Genomic DNA, 19,169 nt, shown 5'->3' on the forward strand with positions numbered 1-19,169 from the left:
TTTGGGTACTGGACTATGCCCAGGGCTTCTGTTTCAAACTCTGCATGTGCTGCCCACAATCATTTTTGATCAGTGATACCCCCAGTGCTGGCTGTATGTCTCGGGGAAGTCTGTATCATGGTGAGTTGCAGTATCTGCCAACCATTTCTCAGCATTACCCAAGAAAGGTAAGCGGGGGTTGCAAGGTTATTATGGGGAAGGTTGCAATATTTCTCCCTTATTTCTGCTCTGTTGCTGCCGGTAGTCTGGTAGTGCTGCATTTGGAGCTGGGCAGCCAGAAGGTACCAGTTGCTTTTTAGTAGCCCAACTCTGAAGGCAGAGAGCCACTGCCAGCAGTAGTACAGAAGTAAGGATGGCATGGTGTGATGGAAGATCCTGATCGCCTCCTGGTGGCCCAGACAATTTTGGTTTCCCATCCTCCTATGCATGTCATCCTTTCCCTACCAATGCTTCCCAGGCTCCTGGCCCTGTAGAACAGCAAGATTGAGGACCTCAGTCTGTGTCCATTACGCTTCAGGACTTGGTATTTGGATGGGCATCTTTCTTAGAACGTTCATGCTCTGCAGCCGTGTGAGACATCCCTTCTAAAGAAGGCTGTGTCTAAACTGCAGAGAACTGTCAGCAAAAGATAAGCAAATTGCACACTGTAATTTGCGTATCTCTTACTGACAATTCTTTTGAGAGAGGCTTTCCTGACATTTGGCCCATCCACACTCAGCCATATGTCAGGAAGAGCCCCTCTGCCAAGACATCCCTTCTGCCTCATGGCACGAAAAAAAAGGCTGAATAAAAGCAGATGTGTTGTTTGGATGAGACAGACATCTATTAGGAGACCGGAGGTCTCCCGACAGAATCCTGCAGTCTAGACATAGCCTAAGAGTAGGAGGGATTCCACTAGAAGATGTTACCTAGCTAAATGGAGGAGCTTTTCTTCTTGAGCATATCAAAGGGGCAGATCTTCCTCTCATCCTTGGCTATATTGTCTCTCTGAAAACATTAGGTCTGTCTATCAGCTTCTATTTGTTCACTTCTCAAGAATCACTGTGTACTGCTTACCTTCTCAGGCCTGCTTGGTTCTCTCATACCCCCTGATCACTGGATTACGGAAAGGCATAATCAGAGCCTTCCCACCTGTTCAGAAGTCTACTCCTAATGGGACCTGAGCTTTGTTCTTTTAGCACTCACAAAGCCTCCTTTTGGAACCTTTTGCTTTTTGCTCCATGCTTCTCCCTGCCATGAAGGTCACTTCTCTCATATCTGTCACCTCAGTTACAAGGGGTGGTGAGCCTGGAGTGATGATAGTGTAAGGAGGGTCTACCATGTGCCATAAGATTAGGTTTCTTTGCATCTGTACCCTAAATTCACCCACAGAGTAGTTCCAGAATTTTACCTTAACCAACTGATTCACTCACCTCTGTTCTTCCCAAAGCCACAAGCTTCACTAAAGGAACAAAGACTCTGCTCACCCAGTATTCAGAAGGCCTTAGTCTTTCATCTGCCAACAAGAAAACATTTTAGGAAGTCCTGAAACTAGTTGTGGCTATAGCAGAAAGAATTGGAGGCATGCCGTCTCCATAAAGAGAATCTCCAAATGTCTCTGTGGTTGCATTCTACTCTGTGAGCTTTCCTGTCCTGGGATAAGGAGTCATTCTTCAAGAGCACAAGTAAAGACCATCGCATCACTTCAGGAAGTAGTACCTTCCTTGATATGTGTAAACAAGCCACATGGGGCTCTGCTTACGCATTTACAAGACATTTGCAGAACGTCTCTAGTGATAACTCTTTTGGGACAGCAGTCCTCTTCTCAGCTGTACCATGTATATTCTTGCACCATCTTCAAAATATTGCTTGTCAGTCACAACAGTGGAAAAACATAGCGATCTTCACTCAAAGAGGACTGTGACTGGAAGTTCTTTGAGATATGTGGTCCCTGTCTATGTTTCACTTTTAGCCTTCTTTCATCTCTGCTTTGGAACTTCTTTTTATATGGTAAAGAAGTAACTGGAGAGAGGGTCCATCTGCCCTGTCTTTTATTGTGTTGTCTTGCATGACATGAAGTGAACCAGGTTACATGCCCTGAGCAATAGGACTCTACTTTAGCTTTGGGAGCATGGTGCACATGGATAAACCCACAGTGGAATTCGGATAACACTCACACCTCTCAAGGAACCTCCATTTACAGATAAGTAACTTCCACTGGCCTACCATGGATGTGGTGAATTATTTAATATTTTAAAGGACTTAAGCTGTGTTTACACTTAGAGAAAACTTCGAAATAGCCATTCTAATGGCCATTTCGAAGAATACTAATGAGGAGCTAAAATGCATATTTAGTGCTTCATTAGCATGCCGTCGGTCGCAGCACTTTTGAAATTGCCCCTTTTCGCTCCCTGCGGCTTGTCCAGACGGAGGTCTTTTCGAAAGGACCCCGCCAACTTCGACATCCCTTTATCTGCTGATAGGAAGAAGGGGATTTCGAAGTTGGCGGGGTCCTTTCGAAAACCCCTGTCTGGACTAGCCTAGTGGGAGCGAAAAGTGGCAATTTCAAAGTGCCGCAGCTGGTGGCATGCTAATGAGGCACTGAATATGCATTTCAGTACCTCATTAGTATTCTTCGAAATGGCACTGTCATGGCTGTTTCAAACTTTTCTCTAAGTGTAGATGTACCCTTAGAGATTAACTACTGAGTTTGATTTCTTATGGATAATTGGTCTTTCTTCACCATAATATTGAATTCTTGTGTTATTTTGCTACCTTTTTAAAGTTCTGTTAAATTTTCACAGGGTGAACAAAAGGTGTGCTTGCCTTTCATTGGGAGGGAATGATCCCAACCATCAAGTGGGTCTTGATGCTAACTATCCAGTCTGGCAAAACACTGTATTGGGAGTTGTGAATACCTTGCAGGACTGAACACAAAAAATACTGTTTCCGGTCAAAAGGTGCATATCTCTGCTGAAACTCCCAGTAGTTTGTTTCTTTACTTGGCCAGCAGAAACTTCTGATGCGCAGTATTGCTTAGTTCCTTTCCACCTCTTCCTTCAAAAACAAAATGTGTGAAATACAACCTGCCTTGATAACTCTTCTTCACCAGTCTTGGGATCACATGTCTGCTGACTGCTTACTAAGCTTTGTCTTCTCTGCAGTGTAACTAGGCAAAGTCAAAGCTATAGCTCCCTCTTGGGTTTTATCTCTCCTAGCTATACTATAGTAAAAGCTACGTGAAGACTGTATGGATGTATGGTTTATCGTCCCCTTGTTTGTTCCTTTTGGTGTAAGTTGTATGAAATAAGTCAATAAGACTTTCTTTCTTTTTCATTTTACATCAGGGATCCAGAAAGCCAAGCAGATGATGAGTCTCAGGAAGTGTTTAAACTAGTGAAAGAAGTACTTCTTCAGGGACTGATCGATGAAAACTCTGGATTACAGTAAGTCAAGACACTGAGTGCTGTGGTGGGTCGGCTGAGAAGATAGTCTTGAATATGATTTGATTTGGTTTTGTATGGCAGACTTTTTAGGCCATTGAGATAAGTCAAAGTAGTAATGGAATGACACCTCACTCAAAAATTTCATGTCCGTTTCTGGAACTGGGAACATTATTTTTTGGTCTTAATTTTTTATTTTTTTTTAAAGCAGAAGACACTGTTTTCCAATTTCGACGTGTGGTTTATATTTCATGAAGAGAGTAGGACAACATTATTACCATTAATATGTTTATTATAGTAGTGCCTAAAAGCAAGTCAAGCATAGGACCCATTGGGCTGAACGCTGTAGGAGATGGTTCCTGTCTTGAAGAGCTTTCAGTCTAAATAGAAAAGCAAGACACGAGGTCGGGGAAGGGGTAAAACACACACAGAGTGAACCATGTGATAGAGTATCAGAGAGGTAGCCGTGTTAGTCTGTAGCTTCGAGAACAACAAGAAGTCTGTCAGTCTATAAGGTGCCACAAGACTTCTTGTTCATGTGATGGAGCCGCAACTCATGTTAGTGCCACAATTATTTTTGGGGTGTGTGGGTTCAGTTAGGAGGGCTATGCTAAGTGGAAAGGAAAAGAAGGTGAGGGGGACAGGGCAGGGGATGTGAGAGTAAGATGAGCAGACATGAACTGAAGCTTAAGTGAAGAGGCTGGAGGGGCAGGGAGCGGGGCTAGAGCAAATCAGAGCAGAAAGTGTTAGCACATTCTAAAATTTTGACTGGAATGCGCAGGTGTCCCTGCTTTGGCTGCTCCCGCTTGTAGCATGTGGAGTCTCTGATCATTTTCTCTCTGCAATTCTCTCCCAAAGACATGTGCTTCCCTGCCCTTCCACCATCTCCTGGGTTCTAGCACCCCCAGACTTGGTAGCATCCCCATTACACATTTCTGAGCCTGGGGCATGGTTGGGAAGAAGTGGCTCTGGCTGGGCCACATTTTATTCAACCCAAGTTCTGGGTTTAGTGGCTTATGGGCCTAGCTTCTGGTGCTAACAGAGTGACTGATTTGGCAAGTACAGACAATAATATAAACCTTTTTAAAGTACAGTAGTACTCTGCATATCCAGTTTAATTGGGACTGGAGCCAGATCAAATAATCATGCACTAGACTGGGCACTGAAAAAGTATGGTACTGCACTGCCATCTGGTGACCCTGGTGGAGGTTGCCCTCGAGTCCTGTTCGGAAAATGCAGATCTCATTAAGGGAAGGTCAGATAAGTGAGTTTCTACTGTATGATATTAACAAAAAATCTCAATTTTAGGAAGCGTGTGCATATCTATTTTGTTGCACTGCATTTAGCTGAAATAGTGAGAATTTGGAGGAAAAAAAAGTTAAGGATTTGGTCCAAAGTCTAAGTCAGTGGGAACCCTAAATCAGTAAATAGTCTCAGAGGAGTAGCAACGTTAGTCTGTAGCTTCACAAAAAACAAGTAGTTCTATAGCATCTTAAAGACTAACAAATTTATTTATTAGGTGATGAGCTTTTGTGGGTAAGACCCACTTCAGATTTGGAAAAAAGTGAGTTCTATGCGTCTGTGCCCACAATCACTTGTTTGGATGAAAATGAGTCCTGTTAATAAGTGACATTCAAATTGATGAAGTATAAAGGTATCTTCGTGACCTAATTAAAGTTTTTAGTACCATTTAGATGAACTCCACGTGGGGGTGGGGTAGAGGAAAATTAACATAAAAAGATGATTAACATAAACTAGCGTGGGACTGTTGAGGTAAAGAAATCAGAAATAATTATAACTGGAGTTCTTATCTTTCTTTAAAATATTTTTGTTCATTATTTTAAAAAACTTGGATGTTTTCAGTCAAGCATTTCGTAAATTTATATGATCCCATTTATAGGTGTCCAAATACATTTCTCTTCTCTCTTTTCAGATTGATTGTTAGGAATTTTTGGAGTGATGAAACTAGGTTACCTACGAATACCCTTGATCGAATGTTGGCTTTGTTAAATTCATTTTACTCTACAAAGATAGAAACACAATATTTGAGTTTAGTGACAAATTTTCTGCTTGAAATGACCAGTAAGAGCCCAGATTATTCTAGAAAAATGTTTGAACATCCACTTTCTGAATGCAGATTTCAGGTAAATTATAACATTTGCATAATCTTGTTAAACTGCACAGTTATCAATGTAGTAATTACCTTAGCAAACATTAAATAGAGTTGTGGTAATAAAGGAGACTGTTAGATATGTGGTATGTACTACATAGGCTACAGCTGAGACCATCATGAGGTATTCAAGTTGTTATCAGTTTGATGTTTATTTTGGAAGAAAAGCTTGACATTTAAAATGTAAACTTTTATTTAAAAAAACGCAAAGATACTTATTATTGAAGTGGCTATTATAGATGACAGTGCTTTTTTGTGCTGGTACTTGCTGGTACTGAGTACCAGCACCTCAGCAGCCCCAGCCATGGGATTGGCTGTTTGTGAGAGGTGGGGAGCCGGCCGAGAACCAGCTCCTCTTTTTTTTACAAAAAGGCACTGATAGATGATATATGCTAATTGTCAGAGATCCTTTGGTAGACTATGCATTGCGTGCCTTAAATAAAGAGGCATCTACAGCTTGGAAAGATAAGTGAATAAATAATCAAGATGGTGGTTCAAGTGTTATCACAGCAGAATTGACTGGAGTGCTTACCTGGCACAGCTCCTCTTGGACAGCGGGAACAGCTGGTTCTACGCTGACCTACACTTCCAGGCACAGTCCCCGGCTGCTAACACTGGCTGCAATTCTCAGCCAGTGGGTGCAGGGGAAAAGCCTGCAGATGGGCGTAGGGACAGAGAGCTTCCCTGCAGTCATGGTGAGCACCCCAAGCAGGATGGAAGGGGGAATGGCAATCTTCAGTGCTGCCTCCCCCTCACCCACTCACTGGGCACAGCGAGAAAGCAATACAGCATACAGATATTTAGGGGCTTCAGCCCAGAGCCCCAGGCTAAGCAGGTCCCTGGGCTGCAGCTCCTAAAGCCTCTTCCATAATCCGGGCCTAGATACTAGCCATTTTGTCTCAATGGTGAAAAAAGTTTCAATTCCCTGTGCTCTTAGTAAGCTATTTTTGCATACCTAGGACTTCACTATTAATTCTAACTGGCGTTACCGAAGTACTGTTCTCACACCAATGTTTGTGGAGACTCAAGCTTCCCAGAGTGCCAGGAGGAATCGATCCCAAGAAGGATCCATTTCAACTCATGAGTCACTAGGTGGTCAAGTGAGGGCTACCCAACAGCAGTATGAATTTACACCTACACAGAATGTCAGTAAGTACAGATAAATGTGCTTCAACTCTCCTGTTCCCCAAAGGAACAGTTTTACTTTCCTTTTTCCTTTTGTGTGTATATATATATTTTTTTAAAAGAAAGGCATAGGTAAATGAAATACTTTGTGTGTGTGTGTGTGTGTGTGTGTGTGTGTGTGTGTATATATATATATATTTTAATCTAACACTCAGGCAAGCTGTTTTACTGACTTGTTACAATTCTAAAACAGTAAACCCTGCACACTTACTTTCCTTTGATCTATTTTCAAAGTGTCATGTTCAGTTTAGAAGATTGGCTTCCCAGCTGAACATTTTATTTCCTGCTGAGTTTATTAAACACAAAAATGCAGCATGAATTGGATAATAATTAACTTCTTAGTCTTCCTCTTCTTCTTTGTTTATGAGCATTGTGCCTCAACTGGCATAGGACTTGGATTCATCGCTTAATTTGGTCCACTTGTCATTTTGTTAGCTTGCCCAAGCCAAGTGCTGATGGGAACCAACATGTGAATGCTGATGGCCTCCGTAATTCAACTATAAATATGGGCACTAAACCTCTTTAGAAGGAAAGTGATTAATTTTGTGCATATTTTAACTTAAATGAAGTCACATACCGATATTTCATTTTTCTCCTTTTTTACAGGTGGAAGAAGCTCTTTTAATTGGTTAACAGGAAGCAGTATTGACACATTGGCGGAGTATACAGTCCCTTCATCCTCTGAATCATTGTCCTCATCCATGCTGTTTGTTAGCAAGCGGAGTGAGAAATCACAGAGGGCAACCTTAAAACCATTGGGACCCAATTTTGGGAAGAAAAGATTGGGTTTGCCAGGAGACGAGGTAGACAGCAAAACTAAAGGTAACACTATCTTACTGATGCATTGTAACTGTAGTATATTCTTGTTAACGAAAAGCTGCCTTTATGTACCAGTGACTTGGATGGTAGGACATTATCCTTGGGTGGTTGTAATAAAGGGACAACCTGGAAATTCTACTTGTCAAGTCTGAGGTAAGGAGTAGGTCAGATGTGAGTCCTTCAGTTTGAGTAGGCTACTGTATACTACTTATTAAGTCTTTCATTCATTGTCCCTAGATAAATATATCAAATGCGGCTGCTTGTGATGTAGGTGGTTATTGAATAGTTGATTTATTCTGGCGTCCACAAAATGGAATGTTTTTGGCTAAAGTGATCAGGTGGTTGAAGTCGTCTCCTTTATCTAACACCAGCATTCCTTATTTTTGTTCCTTATTCTTTCTCAGATGTCCAGAAAGCAAGTGTCAGGGAAATTTATGTCACCTTGTACTTTAGATTTGTCAGATTATTGTGATAGATAAACCTAGGAAGTAAAAAACATTAAAACAGTTATTTTTGTTTCAGATAACTTGAGTAGTGCCTCCATAGACATTTTTCAAATGGATTCAAATTTGGCAGCAGAATTAACAGCTGTTCTTATAAAGTACTCTCTGAAAATGAGTGCTTACATATCTTCTCTGAAAAAATGTTAGCATCGTTCTGGAATTGTTTAGAAGTTTTTTGTACAGTTAGTTAAAAATCAAATATGCAACAGACAGCTCTGGAGACTAAACCCTTCAACATGAGCAATGCATGTACCTCAGGCTATCAGGACAAGGTGCTTAAATCCAGATCTGAAAAGAACATACTCAATGAAGAGTTAGTCCAGTTTCCATGTTACTCAGTCCATAGTCTTCCTGTTTTAGCTTGCTAGCACGGATGTCTGTTGTGAAGTGTAAGTTGTTTCTGGGCACCTCTTTACTAACAGTTGGACTGGGCTCACACACTTACTTCATATAAGACCCCCTCTGAACAGCCATTGGAATGACTCTTGTTAGTTACTGTCCCTGGGTTGGATTAGAGCCAATGAGGTGTCAGATGGGAAGCTGTATAATCTCTTACCTAATCTTTTGGTTTGTCCAACTTTGTCATTTATAGAGAGCTGACAATATGCGGAATGCTTTACAGAACTTGGATAAAATACAATGCCTGGCCTGAGGACCTTGAAATCTATTTTTCAAGCAGACAATAGTGACAGTAGTACAATTCACTCACAAATTTTTATGGACTTATCGGTCAGACATAGACAATAGATGAGGAAGGGCTGGTTAAAATTGGTTGTTTGAAATAAATGTTTGCTTTTAAAGGGATAGCTATAAAGGTGGATACTCAAAATGAGACTGTAAATTGTTGGTCCTTATTATTTACTAGGTATAGATGAACGGGCGGAAATTCTAAGGTTGCGGAGGCGTTTCTTAAAGGACCAGGAGAAACTCAGCTTGATTTATGCAAGGAAGGGTGTTGCTGAAGAGAAACGAGAGAAGGTTTGTTTACTTGTCACTAATTAGTGGTTAAAATCTTTGAGTGATAGAATGTGTTAGCTGTTTTTGAGGAATCTGATATTTTATCTATTGAAGCATCGCATTATTGTGTATCCTGATAGTCTGGGATGAGGACCACCAGCAAGTCCCAGTATGTTCAGTGAGAGTTAAGGGTACTCATCACTTCTGAAAATCAATGGCATTTATCTTAGGTGCCTAAATATGGATTTAAGTTCACTTATTTTAGATGCCTACATTGGAAAACTGTGGCCACAGTTAGTTCGTTCGTTTCTCATGGTGTATAGGTTCATACAAACCTGATAACATGTCCAGTGAGCCCTGTTTATATACTACATTTCTGACAGAATTCTCCCTCAGGAGCAAAGTATGAAATGGCTGATGGAATAACACGCCATGTTGCATCACTAATATGTGTTTGTACAGCACCTAGCACAACAGTGTCCTGGTCCATGATGGATTCCTAGGCACTATGATAATATGAATAATAATATTTTAGTCTGTGTAAAGTGTGATACTGGAGATTTCCTTCTGGGTTTATAGATTGTAGAGTACTATGTGTCAGGTCTTTACAAAATTCGCTAAATCATTTTTAGCACCTGTTTGTTTAAACCATTTGCGTTAGCTACGTATAATTCACCTTTGTCTCATTTTTGAGAACTCTGATAGCAATGCGACCCTATGAAAGCTAAAAAGAGCAAGTGTTCTTTCATGCAAACTGATACAACTGGATCAGAGTGATGACAGTACCTGGTATCAGTATTGTCATGTCTGAAGGGGCAGCAGGAGAGAAGCCAGTTAAGAGAAATTTCTTGTGCTCTGAGAGCTTCACCAAAGCTCCAGTTCCTGATGGCATATATCTTGTGATCTTTTGAGAGAGTGATCCATTAATGAGGAAGGATGGGGCCCAGGAGTGTAGAGGTCAGAGATGGGGAGCCAGGAGGACAAAGAGGAGAAATCTGAGCTTAAGAAATTGCTGGCCCCTCCCCATACTATCACCCACATTCTGTCAATGTGCTGAAATGTGATTTCAGCCGCGTGAGTGCGTGTGTGCATGCGTTCCATGGTAGGGAGAAAACCCCAAGCCCTTTTTAGTGTTAATGTTCCTGTCTGCACTCTTTCCAAAACCCATCAATATTTTCACTTATTATAAAAGGAAAAAGGCAGAGAAATCGTAGGAGAAAAGTAAAGGCTTGTGTTCATGAGATAGCTGCACCTGTTCAGTTAAGATATCATTTAAAACTTAAATAGTTCAAAAGGCTGGTTGGATTGTCGTATTTCAGCGTAAAGCAGGTTGATTTTTGTTTAGCTTAACTTAAGAGTAAATTTAAGATAAAATAAAAAACACTATTCTTAAACCATAGTGAATTTTTAGGTATGCATTGGTTTAGATAACTTGGTAAAAAGTTGATTTAAAGTAAAATAATTCTCTAGACAAGAGACAAGACAGCCATACTATGGAGGACTAAAAGTAGCCTCAGTAAGTTTGTCTTTGTTTTTACAGAACAAGATCATTTGGGGTTTTACTCCTAATTATGATTCTGTAACTGCTTTTAGTCATTAACACTTATGACAGTTTTAAATGTGAATTGTTAAATTTTGATCACATTTATTATGTCTCCTCCATTAACCCAGAAACAGGTTTCATTGAGTATGTATTACATGATATTTTGTTTCTGCATGTAACCAAATCTGCATTTTTGGTGGCAATTGTTGCAGGAGGTAAAATTTGAGCTGAAGATGAAGCAAGACGCTCAGGTCACACTGTACAGGAGTTACCGACAAGGAGACCTTCCTGATATTCAGATTGAATACAGCAGCCTAATCACGCCTCTGCAGGCTGTGGCACAGGTCTGTTTTCTGTTTGCAGGTCACTAAACAAGTATTCCAAAACTGTTCTCTGGAAAGCAAATTGAGTGTGTGACCACCAAGCTTTTTTTCAAAAGGATTTGTGATTTGGTGCGATTCAGTCATGGGTGTTGCCAACTTAAAATACCCTGAAGAGCCAAATTCTGGTTGTTCAGCACTTTCTATATTTCAGACCCCATTAAGGTCTGAATGACCATTAAGGTGTCATAATTTGGGGAACCTTTGGTAATTTGGTGTAGCAACTATTTCACAGTTGAAATAGTATCAATTATGACTGGACTCACTGCTTTTGATAGTTAGGCTTTTACAGCATCTTTGGCTATCCTTGTTGTCTCCCTGCCCAGCACAATGCCACAGTGAGGAATAAGGTTGCATAAGTTAGGCTCATGAATAGTTTTCCTAAACTCCAGTCCCGCTAAGAGCAAGGTGGGTTGAGCTATGTTATGCTTGCAAACATCTACCTGTTCAATAAACACGTGTGAACCTGGTCTGTTGCTTTTCACCTGTATTGCTTTGTTCCAGCCTCACACATAGCTGGCTTCCCATTCTGTCTTTGAGTTAGCTGATCCTCTGTCCTGTCTTGTAAGTCTTTGGGAGAATGTTGGGCATCTGCTCCCAAGATGCAGGGTTTCCAGGGAGATATGGAAGGACACGTGGAAGGAGTTGCTATTTTTCTGAGACCTTTCGAATGGCTTTGCTGGGTGGGATATGAATTCAAAATGGTTATCGTCTCATAACTGTTGTTCTTCAAGATGAGGTGTTCATGCCCAAGCCTATCGGGTGGTATGTGCATGCATGTGCACAGTAGCCACAAGACTTTCCTCCTAGCAGTTAGCCATAGCGTTAGTCTGGGTGTCTCCTGGATTGGCACCTTCATGGTGTCCGATATACAGTCCTGCTGACCCACCATCTCTTCAGTTCCTTCTTGTCAGCTATTCCAACAGAGGTGTATGTGGGTGGGTATTGGAATGGGCATGAATGTCACATCTCAAAGAACAACGGTTATAAGACTGTGAGTAACCATTTTTTCCTCTTTGAGTGCTTGTTGATGTGCATTCTTGTGAGGTGACTGACAAGCTCACGTTCAGGTGGTGAAGTTGGAGTCTAGCACTGGAACACTGCCTCTCCAAATGCTGCGTCATCACTAGCCTACTTCGAATGGCAGTGCCGTCAGTCTGGAGAGAACTAGTTCGAGGTAACAGGAGGACAGGCTCTTGTATTTGATGACAGAATGTGTTGAGGTCTTTTAAAAATCAATTGACTGTGCAGTTTGTGAACACCAAGTGGGCTTCTGAGTGGACTCTCATGGACGATACTGAAAGCCCTTGCTGTCTGAGGTGGAGGACCTCATACAAAATTAAGTGGCACAGAAGTCTGTCTGGTTTGTCCCAGGCTGGGCAATGTATCAATGCCAGCCATGACTAAAGAGGCCTGACTCTTGAGTTTGGTATGTTGTAGATGCCGTCCTGTATCCCAGTAGTTTCAGGCAGGTTTGTACGAGAGTAGTGGGGATCTGCCTGAGGCCCAGAATAATACAGCCAGGGTATCAAAACTTGCTTCTTGGAAGAATGTTCTTGCTTGGGTTGGGTCCAATACTGCCTCAGCAAACTCTGTCCTTTGGATAGGGGATGGAGTATATTTTGCCTCATTGAGACACATTCTGGTTTCTGCACAGGAACGTGGTGATGACTGCCTGAGGTGCTGTAGATAGGCCAAATGGGAGGACTGCAAATTGCTAGTGGGTGGTGTTCACCACAAATCTAAGGTGCTTCTTTGGGGGCTGATAGATAGCAATATGGAAGTGTGTGTCCTTCAAGTCAAGGATGGTGTATTAGTCTACTGGATCATTTAGAGCTTGAGGTTTCTTTACAAGTGTGTTGAGTTACTGAAGGTGCAGAGTGGGCCAGAGGTCTCCCTTGGATTTTGCTCTTAGGAAATAGTGGAAGTAGGAACGCTGGCCCCTTTGTTCCTAAGGAACCTTCTCCATTGCCCCTTTAGCAAGCAGTGACTGCACCTCCTGAATGAGGAGTTGCTTATGAGAAGGGACGATGAAGAGAGAGAGGGAAGCAAGGGTAGAAGAACGGTGTGGTAGTTATCTGGAGGGACAATCCCCTCTCTGCCATACGAAGTACCCATTGGTCTGAAGTAATCAGAGACCATGCACTGTAGAAAGGAGGTAGTTGGGATGAGAAGGTGAGGTGGGATGGATCCAGAGAGGAGGAGGATGATGCTTGTGGCCAGCTGAAGGCTTGGGCTGGCCAGAGGATTGGTGTGGGCATTTTCTGTCCCTCTTTCCTCTGTGGTCTTTCCTGGTGACCCTGAGGATGATATGGGAGCAGCAACAGATGTGGTGTGAAATGTCTGTGTTGCGTAGTTGCATATGCAGCCTTCTTATAGGTCTTTTCCAAAAAGAGAGCTGTGCCCTCAAATGGAGGTCCTTAATAGTTTGCTGGATGTACTAAGGTGGGCCCGAGACCTGGCTAGAGGTGTGTCTGCACATGATGATACCTGTGGCTATGATGTGTGTGTCCACGTCAGAAGCGTCCAATGCGCACTTCGTGACTTAGCCCACTCCTATTGACACTGGTATAAGCACTCAATGAACTGGTCTCATAGGAAACACCTTATTTCCTACAGTAAAAGTACAGGGTCACATGTCTTGCTCAAAACATTTCTGACATTTAGAAGATGCTGTTTTGCTTAGATCTTCTTCAAAATGTCTAATATGTAATTAACAAAGAGAACTAGCGATCTTGTCTTCTTGACCCCTCCCTCATCTTTTCAAAAGATTTTGGCTCTTCAGATTTGGTCCACCTTGTCTGAAATACACCACACTTGGAATGCAATGGGGACGCTGAGATTACAGCATTATTAATTTCTAGCAGGCTGAGCTGAAACCAGTTACATTGTCTTAGTCATTTATACTGTGGCCTTATTGATAAATTACAGAAAGATCCAATATTGGCCAAGCAGCTCTTCAGCAATTTGTTTACTGGAATTTTGGAAGAAATGAACAAATTTAAGAGTCCGTCAGAGAAAAACTGCATTACCCAGGAGTTGCTGCAGAACTTCAACCGCTTCCTAAGCACAACAGTGTCTTACTTCCCACCATTCATAGCCTGCATCCAGGTAATGCTTTCTGTGGCATGTTGTCTCATGAAAGTGGTGTCACAGCTAACTCCTGACAGTGCGTTTTAACCTTGCTAGAGGATTAAAGCAAAGGAGGGGATAGAGTGTAAATGGAGGCAAACAGTCAAGGAAGATGGCAAAAGATTTGTTCTGTAACCTATGCGACATCCAAATGCTTCGTATGATTTTGTGTTCCATAAGTATGAAACAAAAATCAGAGTTAAAAGCCAGAAATCAAAGCTACATGAATTTAGCCAGAATGCTTCAATGCAGCATTTCCTAAACAGTTGAAAGCTGGGTCCCCTTTTATGAAGGTGGAACCAGTTGTTCTACAGTTCCAACACATGTTAGTTAAAGGCCTGTCCATATTAATGTAAACATCTTCTGTATCCTGCCTGACTAGTTTCTCACATGTGCATCAAACAACATATTGGGAAATGCAATATATATATATATATATATATATATATATATATATATATATATATATATATATATAAAAAAAATAATACTGTACTTCCTTTGCTTTCTTACATGAGTTATTGAGCAGTGAAAATAACGGTGATAACATTAAAACATCATCATTAGGCAATTTTAAAGTAGCATCCATTGAGGTAATAGGCTAGGTCATGCATCACAGCTACGGTTTCAGTTTGGTGTGAATTCAGGCATGCATTGTTACTTCTGTTACATTCTGGTCACATTGTGAAGGTTTTTCTGCAACCATAATGGATAAATACTTTAAAAAAAATAAAAGCTCTGAGATTAATTCAGAAGTCTGGCCATACCAGCTAATCTTTTGGGGCATGTTCTTCACAGTTCATTGAGAAATGTTGAGGTGTAAGGCTTACAACTATTAATAGCATGTGTTCTCCCCCTCCCCGCTCCTCAGCAACTCCTTATTAATTTCTTGCCAGTGTCTTCAGTCCATTCCCTTACAATGACTACTTGTTACTAATTTCACTAGAAATGCAGGCAGTCTTCTGCTAAAGGGAAAATGCAAACCCATGAAAGCTGTTCCCATTAATACTAATAGTTGAACCTTTCGCCTCTGCTGCCTCTTTGTTCTGTTTACATAAAACCAACAAGCAATTTTGAATATCATGTCAGCTCCTATTTTACCTTAATTTTCAGAGTTTCTAGTAAAATGTATGGTCATCCAAGTGATCGCAGTAATCACACAGTCATCACACTGCTTCCCCAGAGGAAGTGACCTGAACAGGTAACAATCTCTCTCCTGCCATCCATCTTCAGCTTCTGACAAACAGAGTCTGGGAACATCATTCCTTACCCACCCTGGCCAACAGTCATTAATGGACCTTACCTCTATGTATTTATTTAGCTCTTTTTTAAACCCTGTTATAGTCCTATCCTTCACAGCTTCCTCTGGCAAGGAGCTCCATATTTTGACTGTACACTGTGTGAAGAATTTCCTTTTATTTGTTTTAAACCTGCTGCCCATTAATTTCTTTTGGTGTCCCCTAGTTCTTATGTTATGGGAACAAATATTTTTCCTTGTTCGCTTCCTCTACACGGCTCATAATTTTGTATACCTCTATCATATCCCTCCTTAGTATCCTCTTTTCTAAGCTGAAATGTCCTTGTCTCCTTAATCTCTCTTCATATGGTAACTGTTCCAAACCCTAATAATTTTAGGTGCCCTTTTCTAAAAGTTTTCTAATGCTAATATATCTTTTTTAGATGAGGTGACCACATCTGTATTCAAGATGTGGGCATAGCATGGTTTTATACAAGGGCAATAAGATATTCCCTGTCTTATTCAATGCCCCCTTTTTTAGTGATTCCTAGCATCCTGTTTGCTTTTTTGACTGCTGCTGCACACTGCATGGATGTTTTTAGAGAACTATCCATGATGATTCCAAGATCTCTTTCCTGATTAGTTGCAGCTAAATTAGTCCCCATCATATTGTATGTATAGCTGTTTTTTTTTTTTTCCATTCTGCATTACTTTACGTTTATCTACATTACATTTCATTGGCCATTTTGTTGCCCAATTGCTTAGTTTTGTGAGATCCTTTTGAAGTTCTTCACAATCTGCTTTGGTCTTAACTATCTTGAGCAGTTTAATATCATCTGCAAACTTTGCCATGTCACTGTTTACCCCTTTTCTCCAGGTCATTTATGAATAAGTTGCATAGGATTGGTCCTAGGACCGACCCTGGGGGAACACCACTATTTACCCCACTCCAGTCTAAAAAATTACCATTCTTCATCAAGTGTCCCCGTGGGTGCTCCACAATAGGGACCCCACAATAGGTGTCGGGCTCACCTGGCGCCGCAGATCGGAATTCTTCCAGCAGTTTCTACTGGATCGCGCATGCACCAGCGTGTGCCACTCCTTTGCACGTCCCCGGCCACGTGCGTGATCCGGTCCCCGCCAGTTCCTTCTCAACCGCCATCGGCTGCAGACGGAATCCGCTCAGGCTATGGCCAGAGTCAGATGAGACAGTGTTTCTACGTGTAAATTGTTTTCTTTTTTTTTCAAAAAAAAAAAAAAAAGAGAGAGAGAGAGAGGAGCGGAGAAGAAGAGTGGACGTGAAGGCCAGTAGGCCGCCCGCTGCCCTGCAGGCCGGGGTCCGCAATTCGGGTAAACAGGCACGGATAAGGTGCTAAGTACCCTATTAACAGTAAAGGACTCACCGAGATGGCTTCTTCAGGCTTTAAAAAGTGTGAGTCCTGCCATGAAGCTGTGCCGGCCTCCGATGGGCATAGTGAATGCATCCGATGCCTGGGGGAATCACATGTTACCCAGAAGTGTTCCCACTGTGCTAAGCTCACAGCCAGGGCAAGAAAAGACAGAGAAATGCGTTGTAAAATGCTCTTGTTTGATAAGGCCCTCCAGCCAGACGCGCTGGAGAGGCAATCAGAAGGGCCCTCTGGGTTCCACAAAAGGAAGGCAGCTTCTCTGACCTCCTCGGTGCAAAAACGGAGGAAGCTCTCCCCAGCTCAATCCCTGCCGGCGGTCTCAGCGAGTGGGACGGGCGGAGCACACAGCCCCCAGCTGCATATTCAGGCAAGCGGCACCGCGGCAGCGCACGTGGCAGAGGCTGAGCCTCCAATTACAAAACAGCCAGCACACGCAGCGCCTAGAGCAGCAGCCAGGCCAGCGCAGGAACCGGGGGCACCACCACAGGCGGCACCGACCCCCGCGGCACCAATGGTGCAGGGCCAGCAGGCACGGAGCCCGCAGGCACCAGAGGACGTTATCCGCGCAGCACCGCAGCTGAGCGGGCAGAGCGCGGCGCCGACAGCAGGGTCGAGATCCCCGGCGCGGCAGGGGGCGGTGCCAGCCCCGCAGGGGAGGGGAAAGGCAAGAGCAAAAACCCGGCACCCAGCCCTTCTCTGGACAGGGCTGCGCTTCTGCTAACAACAAGCTCTCCCCCTGTGCTACACACGCCGCCCAGAAGGCCTGGGTCTCCACCGGCCTATCCAGAACCACCTCCTCTATTCCTCCAACCAATGTCACCATGGCTGGGGCCACCTTTGCCTTTTCTGGGATTGGATCCGCTGGAGTACTATCACAAACCAGTGTCACTGCTATCTGTGTCCTCGCGGAGGTCTCGCTCTCCCAGACATCGGGGGTACACACCCCGAGAGTGGTCCAGGTCTCCGTCCCCAGGCCCGTGCTGCCATGGTCGTTCCTATCATGCTGGACAGAGACACCCCAGGCCTACGCCCAGGGGCAGGTCCCCCCGGCCAGCCAATACCCCCGTGGATGTTCCCAGGCGCAGATGGAAACTCAGTTATCTCAAGGGCAGTTAATTTTAGAACCACGAGACTTTCCTTCGCAATCCTCCAGCGAGCAGGTACACCATCGACTGCAGGAACCCGAGAGTTCGAGGGAGGTTTACCCTAGTGGTTCCTCCTCATCCTCCCCAGATGAAGCCAGGGCCCCTGGGGATGTCGCTCCCCTGGATGACCTTAAACAGTTTAAGGAGCTGTTTAAAAGGGTGGTTTTCATGCAGGGCATTCAAACGGCAGAAGTGCAGGAGAAACATCACAAACTCCTGAAAAATTTGAGACCCTCGGCTTCATCCAAAATTGCTATCCTGCTGGACGAAGCCATTATGGAGTCAGCCACTACCATATGGCAGACTCCGGCCTCTGTTCCGCCTATGAATAAAAGAGCAGACAAGAAGTACTTCGTCCCGGCAAAGGGCATGGAGTTCCTTTTCAGTCACCCACAACCGAACTCACTGGTGGTTGAATCATCCCAGCAGACGTCAAAGACTTCTCAGTACAAATCGGGGGGATCGGACAAAGATGCCAAGAAGCTAGAGCTGTTTGGCAGGAAGGTATATTCCTCTTCCACCCTGCTATTGAGAATGGCAAATTATGCTGCACACCTAGCAAACCATAACTTCGATAATTACTCCAGGCTTACTTCTCTTATGGATTCACTTCCGGAGGATAAGAAGCCGGTGTTAAAGGCGATTGTGCAAGAGGGCTACGCCGCTTCGAGGACGGGAGTCCAGATCGCCTTGGATGTGGCAGATACGGCGGCATGCTCAACGGCTACAGCAGTGGTCATGCGTAGAGAATCCTGGCTCCAGACATCGGGCATCCCAAGGGATCTACAGGCGAAGATCGTGGATCTTCCCTTTGACATGCAAAAGTTGTTTGCAGACTCAACCGACTCGGTCCTCCACTCCAGTAAGGACTCAAGAGCTACACTTAGAACCCTGGGTATTTATACCCCTCCATATAGGAAGAAAAAATATTACCCTCAGCAAAGACGCTACCCATACCAACCACAGCATGCACAGTATCAGCGGGGCTACGACCAAGGGCGACATCAACAGCAGCAACAGTACAGAACTCCCAGGCGACGTTCCCAACAAAGCCGTGCACCCTTGGGACAGGCCCAAAGGCAACAAGTTTGATGGGCATGTTGAGGGCTGCACTATCACTACCATCGTGCAATGCCACTCTCATCTCATGTTCCATCATCGCCTCAGACCATTTCACTCCCAATGGCAAAAGATCACCGCAGACAAATGGGTGCTGGAGATCATAGCCACGGGTTACGCGATCCCCTTCCAGTCGCTCCCACCGACG

General features: G+C 43.4%; 1 protein-coding gene across 1 annotated transcript in view; it reads left to right on the top strand.

Moving 5' to 3' along the window:
- Positions 1–19,169, top strand: part of PRKDC (protein kinase, DNA-activated, catalytic subunit) — a 164,116-nt gene that overhangs the window by 86,596 nt on the left and 58,351 nt on the right. Inside the window, exons 56-62 of the mRNA XM_074987196.1 lie at positions 3,327–3,425; positions 5,356–5,566; positions 6,552–6,741; positions 7,384–7,599; positions 8,965–9,077; positions 10,812–10,943; positions 13,911–14,090. Of these exons, the coding sequence (XP_074843297.1) occupies positions 3,327–3,425; positions 5,356–5,566; positions 6,552–6,741; positions 7,384–7,599; positions 8,965–9,077; positions 10,812–10,943; positions 13,911–14,090 (1,141 nt within the window). The remainder of the gene's footprint in view (positions 1–3,326; positions 3,426–5,355; positions 5,567–6,551; positions 6,742–7,383; positions 7,600–8,964; positions 9,078–10,811; positions 10,944–13,910; positions 14,091–19,169) is intronic.

The sequence above is a fragment of the Carettochelys insculpta genome, chromosome 2 (genome assembly GCF_033958435.1).
Source record: "Carettochelys insculpta isolate YL-2023 chromosome 2, ASM3395843v1, whole genome shotgun sequence".
NCBI lineage: Eukaryota > Metazoa > Chordata > Testudines > Carettochelyidae > Carettochelys > Carettochelys insculpta.